Source organism: Gavialis gangeticus, unplaced genomic scaffold (assembly GCF_001723915.1).
Source record: "Gavialis gangeticus isolate Ggan-Ray unplaced genomic scaffold, GavGan_comp1, whole genome shotgun sequence".
Taxonomy (NCBI): domain Eukaryota; kingdom Metazoa; phylum Chordata; order Crocodylia; family Gavialidae; genus Gavialis; species Gavialis gangeticus.
Window position 1 is genome coordinate 7,903,141 of NW_017729015.1, and position 14,483 is coordinate 7,917,623.

Below are 14,483 nucleotides of genomic sequence, written 5' to 3' on the forward strand. Positions count from 1 at the left end.
CCATGCCAGAGCTATGCAGCTTGAGGAGTGGGATTTGGGGGGGGGATTTGAGAGCACTTATAAAATGAGATTCAGTTAATCACACCTGCTAAAAAGCAAGTTGCCATAATCACACAGCTGCTGCCTCTCTTCCCACATCATGACTTGAAGTGTGGCAGATTCCTGGGTAAGTCTTGTGGCTGGGATTGCTGCTAAACCCCATTGCCAAGTGGAACATAAAAACATAAAAACTGCCATGCTGGTTCAGACCCATGGTCCATTGGGCCAAGTAGCCTCTGACATCAGTAAGTAGTAGATGCTTTAGGGGGAGACTACATGAACAGGGCACATCAAGGGTGAGCTATTACCTGTTGTACTCTCTCTGGCACCAAGCATCATTGGTTTAGGGATTCACAGAAGTTTAGGGCTGGAAGGGACCTTGTGAGATGTCGGAGGATACATCCCTGATTCTTACTTCACAGCTATTTATGGCCTTACCCTCCATAAATATTTCTAATTCCTTTTTGAACCCAGCAGTACTATTTGCCCTACAAGCTCCTGTGGTGATGAGTTCCAAAATTTAAATGTGCACTAAATAAAAAGCACTTCCTCTTGCTTGTTTTAAAATTTTCTCCTGTTAATTTTAGTGGGTGCCCCCTAATTCTCATATTCTGGGACTTCATAGACTCATAGAGAAGTAGGGTTGGAAGGGACCTCCAGAAGTCATCTAGTCCAACCGCCTGCCTGAGACAGGATCATCCCTGTCCAGACAAGAGAAGCCCAGAAGCATGGGAAATACCTATATTAAAACACAGGCATAGCTATGCCTAAATCATCCCAGATCAGTGGCTGTCAAACCTCTTGTTGAACACCTCCAATGACGGAGAGTCCACACCTTCCCTAGACAGTCTATTCCCTTGCTTAGCTGTTCTAACAGTGAAGAAGTTTTTCCAGATATCCAATCTAAACTTCCTCTGTTGCAACTTCAAGCCACTGGTCCGCATCTTCCTCTCTGCAGCAAAACAGAAAAGGTGCTTTCCCTCTTCTTTATGGCAGCCCTCGAAGCATCTAAAGACTTCTATCAAGTCCCCTCTTAAGCGCCATGTCCACAAGCTGAACATGCCTAGTTCCTTCAGGATCTCCTCATATGACTTGCCTTCTAAGCTCTTGGTCATCTTTGTTGCTCACCTCTGGACCCTCTCTAACTTCTCCACATCCTTTTAAAAAATGTAGAGCGCAAACCTGTACACACTACTCCAGAGCCCTAACCAGTCACCATCTCCTCCCATGTGTTGCACGTAATGCTTCTATTGATGCATCCTAAAAATGCATGTACCTTTTGTGTGGCTGCATCACACTACAAACTCATATTGAGTTTGTGATCTACAAAACCTCTGAAATCCTTTTCCATAGTGCTGCCACCCAGGCAGATGTCACTCATTTTCTATTTGCGTTTTTTATTATTCCCCCTCCTCCCTCCCACCCCGAGGTGTAGCACCTTGCATGTGTCTGCATTGAACTTGCTTTCCAATCTGTTGAGATCCTCCTGAATTGAACTTGCATCCTCCAGCATGTTCACAGTCCTTCCCAGTTTCGTGTCACCTGCAATCTCGCTCCAGAAGCTTTTCATGACAGCATTCAAATTGTTAATAAATATGCTGAATAGCACCAGGCCCAGAAAAGACCCCTGTGGGACTCTGCTTGAAACCTCCTACCATTCTGATGTGGACCTGTTAATAAATACCCTTTGTTTGTGGCTACTGAGCAAGTTATCTATCCGCCCTGTAGTACCGTATTTACTTGAATACAAGATGAGGGTTTCCCCTACAATTAACATGGGGAAAAAAACCCTCATCTTACATTTGCATATAAGGAAACCTAATTAAATACACTTTCTATCATTTAACTGCTGCCAAAAGCAGCAGGTGCTTATTAATGGAAACTAGCTATGAAGTTGATTAAATGCAGCCAACACTGAGAAAAGCTATAAAACACATGGCCAATACGGAGCAAACATACTAACTGTCCTACCACAAGGACGGTTTGTTTTTGTTTTTTCCCCTGTGTGTATGTTCCTTAAAAAAAAATGTGTGGGTCTTCCTCCCACAGGGAATTGATGCAGAATTGATCCAGAATTGATGCAGTTTACTTCCCTTGAAACTACTGCAAATTTTGGCACAGATGCTCCATATGTACCCTCTTAAGCAGCACTTCTGAACCTATTTGCAAATATTACAACCTCAGCAGGGGAGATACCATAAAGCGGTTATCCCACAGAGGTCAGATCACCTTGAATGATCGCTCCAATTGTGTAGCGAAGAACGGAGACTTGTCCAATGTACTGCGGACAGCCCCCACAACTTCTCCAAGAGTCTACTATAGCCTCCCAATGGGAGGATCTTGACTACATGCCTATTTTATGGAGATGGGGGATTTCTCCCTCGCTTGCTTATTTGATCAGTTGGCTAAGGGCAAGCAAGACTTGGGGCCATCCAAACCCCAAGACCCCCAGGCTTGGGGTCTGTACACAGGATGCCTGCCATGGATTTGAGAGCATCTGAAACCTTAGGCTGAAGAGCCTGGGAGGGAAAATACTTGCTGGTGGTAGTGCCACACAAACCTGAATGACTGGGCTCTGTTCAGTGGATGAAATTTGGAACAATTTTTTTTCCCCATAAATCTAGGCTGGCTGCTTGTGACTGGCCTTTCCTCCTCCAGATGCTTACAAATCACCTTCCTTAGGATATGTTCCTGTAACTTCCCAGGTATTGAGGTGAGGCTAACTCATCTGTAGTTCCTACATCCTCCTTTTTGCCTTTGAAAAAAAAGAAGGGCACTACACTTGCCTTTTTCCAGTCCTCTGGCACCTGGCCTGTCTCCTACAACTTCATGACGATCCTTGCCAAGGGCTCCAAGATCTCCTTTGCCAGTTCCTTCAGGATCCTGGGATGAAGCTCATCTGACCCTGCTGACTTGAATTAATTCAAGCCCAATAAAAGCTCTTTGAAAGTCTCTTTTCTTATCTCCTCTCTCAGCTTGCCCCTTCCTTATCTAGATAATCCCACTTAGATGTCTGACAGCAGCCCAATGAAAACACCACTTGTGCTCCAAGCTCCTTAGACCTCCTGCCAAGAGCCTCATAGTCGCCTCTGATCTGTTCAGTGTCTTTCCTGGCAGTATCATTGGTGTCTACATGGTCAAGCAAGAAGGGGTCGTGGTCTGAAAGTTGGATGAGCTCTGACAGTCTCTCTGTGGCATTCTAAATTTAGGATCCGGGCAGGCAGCACACCTCCTGGGCCCCCAAATCCAGTGAATAACAGTTCTTTATTTACTTTATCCACACCCATCATCATTTTATAGATCTCTATCATAATCCCCTTTCAGTCTTCTCCTTTCCAAACTGAAAAGACCTAGTCTTTTAGCCTTTCCTAGCATGGTAGTAGCCCCAAGCCCCTGATCATCTTAGCTGTCCTTCTCTGTATCTTTTCTAATCCCACTAAATCCTTTTTAAGATGTGGAAACAAGAACTGCACATACTATTCAAGGTGTGGGTGCACCATGGCATCAGTGGTGCTTCCATTTTGTTTTCAATTTCCTCCGTAATGATACCTAACTTTTAATCGGCTTTTTTGGTTGCCACTGCACATTGAATCATGTTGGGTTTTGTTGCCGTTGTTTTGTTTTGTTCGACAGAACTATCTACAAAGTCTATTTCCTGAGTGGTGATGGTTGGTTCAGAGCCCAGCACTGTGCATGTACATATGACTCAACACCTCCCAATGGATGGTTTCCACTGGGATGCAGTGGATTTGGTTCTTTTCTGGTACAATGCATGTAGCTCCATTGACACAATGACCTCCAGTTGAGCCCCTAGCCAGGTAAGTTCTGAGCCTTGGGGCTCAGACTGACATACTGGCCATGGGGATCAGAGAAAATCCATGTTGGCAGCCCAAAAGTCCCCCAGAACTCTGTAGTTCATGCAGTAGCTTTGGAAAGAGTGGTACTCTGCGCATAAAACTGCATCAAAGCTCCATACCCACCAGGGCTCTCTAGCAGCACCGCAGGCAAGTGGACTGATAGGAGTCAATTCCCCCATCCCTCCATCCCATCTCATGAGGGCCACTCACAAGCAGTGCACAATCGTCCTCCCATCACCGCTCTCCTTCTGCCACTTCTCCACTTGGGCGAGTAGATGCAGGAAAGACTTCTTGGAGTCTGGTGTGTCTCTGTATGCTGACCACCTCAGGTACTGGAAATGCCGGACCATCAGGTGTCCTTCCTGTAACTAGAAGAAGCCCATCAATTTGCATGCATGACTGCCCTCTTTGATTTCCTGAGGGAGGCTTTGACATGTGAGAAGAGACATTAGGAAGCATTAATATTTATACAAGAGAGGAAAATCTCCCATTTCAGTTGTCTCTGCATCAGCTAGGCCACTTCATCTCCACCCTGACCTAAAGTGTCCCAGCCATCCCCATCGTCACCCCCAGGCACACACAGACATACATCTCTGCTTAAAGCACCTCAAGCTAACCAGCTACACCCCCTGCTATGCCAACCCCAGGTCCCCAGCCTTACACACCTCAGTCCTCACCTGCAATCACACCTGGTCTTGCATTCACAGGTGCCAACTGACTCGCACACAACAGACGCTCCAAAAAATATTAGGCAGAGATCACCAAAGTGAATTCATGCGCATTCACTGTAAACCAAGGAGCTCTTGAAAATGAGCCATCCAGCAAGGAGGCTAAGTGGCAAGAATGCGCTTTAAAACCCTGAGAATCTAGTTAGCTTTGGAATCTAATAAATTTAGCGCGTTCCAGAAGGAGAAGGATTACATCTACAATGCCTTGAGCCCAGCCTTTAGCTAGAGGGTTATGGGACTCAATCCCAACACACAGGGTAGAAGTACTCTGGGAATCAAGACTGGCTTATGCAGCGAAACACTGGGTCTAGCGCTCAAGGCGTACTTATGACTTCAGTGCCACGTGCACACGAGTGTGTGCGCGCACATATGCATGTACACGTGCACATGTGTTCAGAGGGAAGCATGTGCCAGAAGAAAAAGAAGAAAACAAACGCAGATTGCAGGATTCCCAGCAAATAACTGAGAATCAATTTGCTTTGACTTTTAGATACCTGGCACATTTGAGTTGGGCAGTTTTGCTCTGCTTCTAGGGCTCGCAATGAGACATTCCTGTTTCCCTACCCAGTGGTTCAGGCTGATGGCACTTTTATCTAGCACCTTGAATCCCACTGAACTTGGCAGAATCACATAAACAGGGCTAAGCAAGGCTTGCTTAACTTGTCACTGATGCGCCTGGAGGGTCCCCTTCCAACATAGATGCGAGTCCAGAGCAACACCAGTGATTTGTAGCTCTACACCAAGAGATATGACAGCAGAATTATAGTCCTTAGGGCTTAACTCCTCTCATCTTCTGTTACCCAGCACCTAGTATCACAGAAGCCCAGGCACACAAGAGCCCATGCTACACAGGGCAACACCACGGTCACACACATGCACACACTCACAATACCCCAGAGCTCAACATTACAGTTACACACACATTACTCTCTGAAAAGACATGGTTACAAAGCCCACACATGCTCTTCCGCAGGCACAGGGCAGCACTCAACAGTAACAATCAGACACGCAACATCAGTACATGCAAAGCAATTAATTTTCCAATATTAAAAGGAAAAGCATTTAAGAGAGGGGAACTGGCTCTGTCGGGATGGCAACATTTTAAAAAGCTGCACCGAATACAAGATAAAACTTTCCAAGCACAGATAACAGAAGGAAGATAAGAGAATTAAGAAGGCTCTTTCTGCTGCCCGGATTGATGATCCTAGCTGTTCATTTCACCCTGGGCTGCTTGCAAGTTCTAGAGTGGAGCTAAAGCTGATTTTCACAGCATTTAGCTTCCTCTCACTAGCCAGTTCACACCCAGGGCAGCACTGTGGAGAATGACCTTCCTGCAGTGATTCTGGGAGATGCCTTCAAGATAGGTGCTGGTAGGGAGTGGATAGTTTGGAGGCATTTGGTACCCGTTAAAAATAGTACCTATGGGCATGCATAGACGAAATGGAGGCCCTAAATTGAAGCGGTGGGTTTTAAAAAATGCCGCTTCAATTTAGGGCTGATTAAACCCCCGTGTCATGTACGCACCCCGCTGACTTACCTACCTCTCCAGCAGCGGGGAGGGGAGGGCAAGCTGCTGGTGGATGGAGAGGTGGGGCTGCAGAGATGAGGAGCAGGGTGGGCTGGTGCTTCCCCCTTGTGCTTCCCCCCAGGCAGCACCCACCCATAGGCACCTGGCTCAGGTGGTCCCAGGGGGGCATCACAGCCAGGGAGGGAAGCACCAGGCCCCTGCATAGCTCAGGCAGGCAGGCAGGCTCTGTGGGGAGGGGGGAAGATCAGGCTTACCGCTTTTCTTGGGTGGAGCTGCTGCCAGGCTGCCTGTATGGGCTTCCTGCAGAGCCGTGGCGCTGCACGGAGCCCAGTGCTTTGCTCCACGGGTGTAGGGCAGCAAACTAAAACTCCTCGAAGGAGTTTTAGTTTGCTGCACCCCAAGTCATTTAAGGTGCATTACACCGCCAAATTTCCTACAGCAGCTGGAATTAATGCACAATAACCTGCCGAGGCGTGCAAACACCGACACCATTAAAGTGGTGCGAAAGCATTTAGCCCGCTTTAAAGTGTTGTGCACACACGCCCCTCATTTTGTCCACACACAGTCTGTGGCTTCAGCAAGGAAACGAGCATGAAGTTGAGGGAGCTGTTTCAGTATTGCTCCAATTACACAGGACAGCAACAGGAGAAAGCAAAATGCACCTCTGACTTAACAAGCCCAACTGGTAGGCTCAGCTTCAACACATAAAAGAGGCTACATTAGACTTGGGTTTGTTCCAAGGCATGAGTAAATGTTAGGGAGGGACGGACTTCTTCCATGACTAAGTTCAGAGACCTATCAGAAAGACTGGATGCTTGTCTGAAATTTATTCAGACTTTCTTGGTCTCAAATTTAGGTCAGAAATCCAGCCAGCATAGGGCCCCTTGCATTATCTCAGCACCTCCATTTCCAGCTGGAACCCAGACATACATAGGTGGAATGATATGAAAGAATAAGTAGAGAGGACAAGAAAGGTGGCAACAAAAAAAAAAAAAAGCTCTGGGATCCTTTTGGAGGTTTGTTTGAAGGTCATGATCAGCTTTAACAGGAACTGTCACACCAGGTCAGACTTGAAATCCATCTAGTCTAGCATCCTGTCTCCAACAGTTACCGGCCCCAGATACTTTAGGATTAAGGCTTCGTGTACTATTAATGGGCAATTATTAAATAATCTGCATACAGAGAAGTGTCGTCCTAAATCCCATTAGTTCAGCCATCCCATATTTTATTCTAACCACAGACATAGAGCTCTGTCTAGGCTGACAAGCAGCCCTGGCCGTCTTGCAGCTGAGAATAGTCTCATCTTTCTCTCCATGTGCGGTGCAGCTTGGGGCACCGCTGAGAGACAGACAAGGTGAGTACCTTGTCTGTCTCTCAGCGGTGCCCCAAACTGCACTGCACATAGGCAAATGAGGTCAATGCACCCAGTTTTACTCCAAATTGTCTGTATAGCTCTGTTGAGGATTTACACTGTGCAAAACACCTCCCCTGGGGGAAAAAGGACTGAGATGCATTGTGCAGCTGCTCTAAGGTGCAAAACACGCGTTCAGTGAAATAGTCCCTCCTCACATGCACGAAAAGAAGCTCGAAGCTCCAAAGAGCCATGCTGGCCGATAGCCTTTCACTCATCGGGCTCCAAACGACCGGTCAGTTTGTGATGGAAACAATTCGTCCTATTTAACCTCAGACCCCAGCCAAAAGCTCACCCCACTGACTGACCACACTGCCAATCACTCCCATATGCTTCCTTCTAAGCCTTGTTGTTCTGGCTCATCTGGTGACCTCAACAAACACACGCGGCTCACTCTTGCGGTAACCCTTCTCCTGCTTAAAGATTTCAGTCATGTCACCTCCACACAGCCTGCACTCACAGTTAAATAAGCCCATTCTTCTTATTCTCCTCTCACAAGTAAGATCCTGTACCCCACACATTCCATTAATCACCCTGGCTGCCCTTTCTCCAACTTCACTATATTTTCCTTCATGTAATGGTGAGCAGAGCCAGTCGAGCATGAAAACCAGGTGTGCAGTGAAAGCTGCAGACAGAAGAAAATGAAAGGCCATGTAAATCTTTGCTTCATAGGAAAGCTGTTTTGTCAGGTCCCCTGCAACTCAGATTATAACTGAGAGTTGCTGACCTCAGGGTAGGGTACATATCAATCACAGGCTGGAGCAAGGAGGATCTAGCTCAACACATGGCAGTGGGTCTGAGCTCACAAAAAGTTATCTGCTCCCACTTTCAGGCTTCTGCAAGGGGGCAGAGACTCAAGGCAGCTTTGAAGCTGGGCTTCAAAGGACTCACTGCTGGGAGCGGAGGGCTGGGGTTACATCACTGGGGCTGGGAGGCCTTCTAGGATGGTTATGATACTCTAGGAGATGACTAATTAAGCAGAATGCTGTGCCAGCATCTAAAGGGGCATCCACCTAGTATAACAAGAGAAACTAACAGTATACTTCAGTGGGGTCCAACCTTTTTGGCACGTGCACCACAAATTAGCCCTGCACCCTTCTCACGTGCCTCTCCAATCTCCTTCTGCCCAATTTGCTGCTCTGCTTTCTGCTCAGTGCTCTGTGCTCCCTGCCTGATCTTCTGCTCTGCCTTCTGCTTCCTACCCTATCTGCTGCTGTGCTGCCTGCGCCCTCCCTGATCTGTCACATGCTGCACACACAGACTCTGTGGCCGGCCCTGATTTTCCTCATGCTATTCAGCTGGGGACTGGGGTTTCTTTTGGCAACGTTTCTGACAGTGGATATGAACATGTCATTCTAGACCTCCTCCAGGGCATCCCCTTCCATCTCTAACACATGAGCTGGCAAAGCTAGGCTAGCTTAAGAGTGTGCCTGGCACAGTCCCCTCAGAAGCAGCCTTTCCATGACTTCAAGATACAGCCTGGCTCTCTGAGCCAAGAGATTGTCTCAGAGTGGTCTTAGCACATACTAGACACAACTCCCAATGCCACGTTTCCTCGTGCCAAGCTAAGAAACTGTTCTCACCCGTGTGATATTCTGGACTCGGAAGAGGCGAGAAACAAGGTCCTCATCAGCCGATCCGGAAACATATTCTACTTCCATAGGGCCGTACTGCTGGAGTCCTGGCTCAGGCCAGTACTGTAAACAAGGCTGAAGAGAGAAAAGAAACAATTACCAATAATACAGCTTTGCAGAAGGTGTGAGACATGAGACACCATGCAGAGGCATGTGACACTGGGCTTTGCACAGAGGCAGGGGGTTTTGGTGCATTACACAGGGCACAATGGAAGAGTGCCGGGAAAAGGTGTGCAACAGAGAGCTCCAGAAAGGGGCACATGACACAGGGGATTGGTTTGGAGGGCTCCGAGATGGGGTGCTGAAGACACACTGTTATTACTTGCACAGTTAATAACCATGCTATGTAGAGCACATTGCTGGATGGAGGGGACCGTTATACAAGGACAAGTTGAAAGGCCCTCAAGTTCCAGCTGTGCAGCCCTCTTTGCACTTCAGCAGTGCAGGAAGTTGGGAACAGCTGCCTTCCTTGAACATGGGGTCTCCCAGGAAGCGTCAACCCACTGTCTGGGCACAGCACTGGGTTTCAGTTTTGAAGCCTACTGACATCAGTGAAACTATCTGCGAGTAAAAGCAGGAGAATGGGAAAGATGGACCCAATGGCACAGGTTTAGCATGAACTCTAGCTCCACTGAAATCAAAGAGAGCTCTGCCATTGATTCTACTCAACGGCCAATATTTTCTTCCATCCCCAGCTGCCAGCCTCATCTCTGCACTGTCTCCTACTCCAAGAAAAAGCAAATTCCAGCTCAGAAACAAGCTCAGCATCCTAAGGCAATGCTGATGCTCCAGGAGGGAGTTACTGAGTGTGATGGCTCCTGGCTTTGCTCTCCCTCTCACCCAGAAGCACAGCTGATGTATTGTTCTATTCAAGGGTCATGGATGCGATTGTTTTCACACCACGGCAGCCAGGAAACCAGCATCAATACAAAATATATGATGTTTGTCATTGCACTTTAACAGAACATTTAGCATTTCAGGGCATCCAACGGCTTGGGCCTAACTGCATGGCAAATGTGTTTGAGAAATAATTGGTTATTAATAGGGGCTATAAATCTCCATGATCTCTAAGCTTTCTAGACTCTGAGCTATAATTTGGATATTAAAACTTCCTTCGGCGAGACATAGTTCAAGTGAGGGATATACCCTCTAAGTCACCTTTCAAAGCTGCCTGCTGTAAAGGCTGATTTACTAGCTGTTGGTCTTCAACTGGTAAACATTTAAGATCTGGCTAAATATCATTACACAGACATCCCCAAAGAATAAATGTCCAGGGAGAGGCAGGGCAGCATAATGAAGAAATACGGCAGTCTCCAGGTTGGGAAGTGTGAGAGAAAGGTACATGCTTGCCATTGCAACTTATTGGAGACAGGGCAAGGGTTGGCCTTTATTCAAAGGGGAAAGAACAAAATGATGAGGCTCCACTGGCAATGCAAAGTGCAGCTGAGGGGTGGGGGGGCAAAGCACAGGGTAAGCAGGGAGGAGGGGAAATACAGGGGTGCCTGCAATACTGCAAAGGAGACTGGAGGGCTCCAATTCCAGGCTCTGATGGGCTGGCAGAGGAAGGAGGGACTCTAATGTACCAGCAAATGTCTATGTCTCAATACTGAAACGTGTTCCTGGTTCACTTGTGATGTATTCAAGCAAGAGAACAGCAATGGCACATGTGAAATAGAGCACTGCACACAACATTCCCTGTCCTCAGCACCCCATAAGTATTTCTGCAGGGGCTAACTTTAGCAAACCTAACCCCTATGTTTTCTGAAACCTGGATTTATTGTCTGCTACCAACTGATGATCCAAAATAGATCCCCCCTGCCTCTAAAATTCCACTGTGGGTGATAAGAAAGGTAACTGAGCAGGATTCTCCTCACTTCACACTGCACTGAAATGGATGGATACAACATATACCAAGGGTCCAATCCGGCAATGTACTAAGTGCCTTCACCTCTGATAGGAAACAGTGAATAGCAGAAGGGTGCAGAGCAGAGGACCAGAGAACTTGACCTCTAGCCCAGGTTCTGCCACTGACCTGTTGGGTGGCCTTGGGAAATTCACCTCCCCCCTTTCTGTGTCTCAGTTTCCCCATCTGTAAAATGGAGACAGTGGTACTCACGCATTTCTGTAAAGCATTTCAAGACCTAGGGTTGAAATGTGCTATACAGGAACCAAATTACCCTCTCTTTTCCCCTGCGTCTCTCCAGCAGCAAGATCCAAAGGAAGCTAAAAAAAAGCTGTAGTCACAACATTGGGTTGTACAAAGGCCTATGTTTCATTTCACAGACGTCAGAGGTAGAAGAGGCCATTCACACTCCTACACTTCTCACCCGCCAGAGCAGAGCTGCTCAGTCCAATGCTAAGATGTCCACATGTGGTGAAAGATGTATCACCTAGCAAACTAGACTGTGGACTCCAAGGAGCAGGAAACCAATGGGGCCTTGATGTACAGCTGTGGCTCTTGGGTGGTATGGTAATGCAAACCGTAATGGCTCATTAATATTCACCTCCCTTAGGAAAGCATCTCAGCTCAATGGAGTCCCCTCCCAGAGCGTCCCTCAATGTTCAACTTCTATTTATTTTCACCACATTTTAATGTCACACCTCAGTGTGTTGCCTTTGTCTTTGTAGAATTAGCTCGACTCTTCCGAATAAAGGTCAGTAAGTACATATACATGTAATGTCTGTATGCATGCATATATGTATATGTATATACACAGACACACATATATTTCCCTCAATTTAGCAAAGTGAGTGTGTCAGACAAGGGGAGAGTGTCACTTCATCTGGGGCACCATTATTCTACTCATCTGCCTATTTCCCATGAACATTACAATTGCAGTTTTGGGTCATTTACATTAAGTGTCTGATTTCAACTCATAAAATAATCCAGTTAATGAAGTCTTCTCCAGACATCCATTAAGAGTCTATAATGCTAATTTTATGTAAAAATCCAATAAGTTTCTTTGTCAAATTAACATTACAAACCTGTAATGGGCTCTTAAATCCGCTCTGGCCTCAGCAGGAATGTTCTAGGAATCCCTGTGCGGGGATGGTAAACCAAGAGAACCGAAATAGGTTCAAACACCACTTTCCATCCCAAGGCTGTGTGCTGTGTTTCCATCATTATAATGCCATTTGGTGCCCTCTCTAGAGTGGATGCGTGATGGACGGCACATCCTGAATAGCCTGACATATCACTAAATCCACAGGAAGGGCCTTATTAGTGTGCACTGATCTAAGCAGCAACATTCCCAGTCTTCATATGATCTTTACTGAATTACAAGGTATTGAGCAGGGATTGAATTGCAGCCTTCTCCAGACTGGAGCACAGAAGCTGGCTAATAGGGCCCAGGATTGCCAAATAACAATCTAGGACAGAGAATGGAGACAGAAATCAAGGCTAAATAGAGAGGAGCAGTCCAGCAGCTATTGCACTGGAGTAGAAATCAGAGGAGCACAGTTCTCAGCCAAATACTGACAAAGACTTTCTGTGATCACAGACAGGCCACTGAATCACTCTGTGTCTTCTTCCTCTCTATCAAACCAGAATGAAAGTAGTTCCCTTCATTTTGTGTAATTAACCTTTGAGCTTCTGCAGGTGGTGACTGGTAATACATGTGTACAAGGGGACTCACATACTGGGTAGGGTACAGCGTTACCCAAATGAGATAAAAATTCCACCGCCTACCCCCACTCCAGCACTCAGCTTATTGCCCGATTCTCCTCCCAGGAAAGGAGTTGTCTGTGTATGTGCTTTGGAAGTAGAGGTCCTGGGTTCATTCCTCAGCAGTGATCCTGACAGGGATTTACCAATACTGATCATTAAAGCAGCAGAGGAGTTTAGCGGATGGAATGCAATGGCCAGGATTTGCTTGCCACAGCTAGTGGTATAAGCTCTCAAAAGTCTGATGAGCAGGTAGAGCTAAAGGACGTGCATCAGAACCACTCACCCAGGCAGAGTTGGACTGGTTCAGCTGGTTAAGCATGATGATGGAGGTGCAGCCGTAGTCATACACCAGCCTCCAGAAGTCTGTCACGGTGTTCTGCAGTGGGTGCAGGGTGACGATGAAGGCAGCGCTTTTGGTGTAACTCTAAAAGGACAGAGGGAAAGCACAGACAGGATAAGACCCACCAACCTCTTTAAAGCAGCACAGCTGGTAGGGGCAAAGACAGCAGAAATATGCCCCCAAAAGCACTCCAAAAAAAGGATGGTTTTGTAGTTAAGGCACTGGACCAAGACACGGGAGATTACGGGTCATTGCCCAGCACTGCTTCTTCTGTAACCATGGACCTCCCAGACCAAACCTCATGCAGGCACCTTCCCTGGACAACTCCTGAAAACCATTGGGCCTTCTTCATTTAGTCACTGGTAGGGTCCAGCTGACCTCCATGGTGACCAGACCAGGCGTCAAAACCCCTATTACAGTGAAAGGCACCATAGTGGGGCGAAGTTGACCAGCTGGCACCACACCATACATAGTGTATTCCAGCCTGATTCTGCTCTTACCCAAACCAAATATGCATTGGCTTGATTTTACTGATTTCCACGAAGCTATTCCTGATTTACACTGGAATACAGAAAATCAGAATCAGGCTCCAGAAGATTTGGCCCCATTTCAAGGTGGCCTTTTAAGGCTGGGGGTTACTTAAAAAGGGTGGCTTCTCAGACTCATTCCACACAGCAGGACAGACAAGTACAAGGGGCCAGATCATTTGCTAGTGTAAATCAGGAGGCTGTATGGACTTCAGTGGTGCTGGTTTAACTGACATCAGCTGAATACCTAGCCCAAGGACCTTTGCCGTGCTGAGCCCAGTGCTTTAGGACCATCAGTTACAACTCCCTAACTCTCAGGCCAGGATGTGGTGCTTGCAGGAGCCACCTATAGCAGCTGCCCACACTCAGAGGGACTGTGATCGGCCACTACACCAGCATTCAACACACTGCAGTCAGGTCTGTTCCTCCCCCTCCCTGCCCCATCACATCTCCCCTATACTGGGCCTAACCATCTGGGGCTCTGACAGGAGCTACGTATGGGAGCTTCTGGCATGCCAAGAGTACCTCTAGCTGTTTTCTGCAACACTCAGGATACACAGAGACACAGATGCTGAGGAACCCCATTGTGATCTCATGCTGCTGTAGATCAACAATGACTCCATGGAAATTAACAGTGACATCAGTGGAAGTAAAAAGATGATTGGGCCCAGAAGATCAAAGAGGCATTTCTTCATTTCAGACTCATGCTCAGCAAGCCAGAAGTTAAAAAAAAAAAAAAAAAAAATCCCAGT

General features: G+C 47.0%; 1 protein-coding gene across 2 annotated transcripts in view; it reads right to left on the reverse strand.

Moving 5' to 3' along the window:
* The window catches only part of PTPRU (protein tyrosine phosphatase, receptor type U), a 246,083-nt gene that overhangs the window by 22,785 nt on the left and 208,815 nt on the right, over positions 1–14,483 (reverse strand). Inside the window, exons 25-28 of one of the 2 annotated variants that reach the window (XM_019512142.1) lie at positions 13,148–13,288; positions 11,230–11,286; positions 9,147–9,272; positions 4,107–4,264 (exon numbers count right to left, since the gene is read on the reverse strand). In XM_019512142.1, coding sequence (XP_019367687.1) covers positions 4,107–4,264; positions 9,147–9,272; positions 11,230–11,286; positions 13,148–13,288 — 482 coding nt within the window. The remainder of the gene's footprint in view (positions 1–4,106; positions 4,265–9,146; positions 9,273–11,229; positions 11,287–13,147; positions 13,289–14,483) is intronic. The other variant, XM_019512143.1, reaches the window with a different exon arrangement.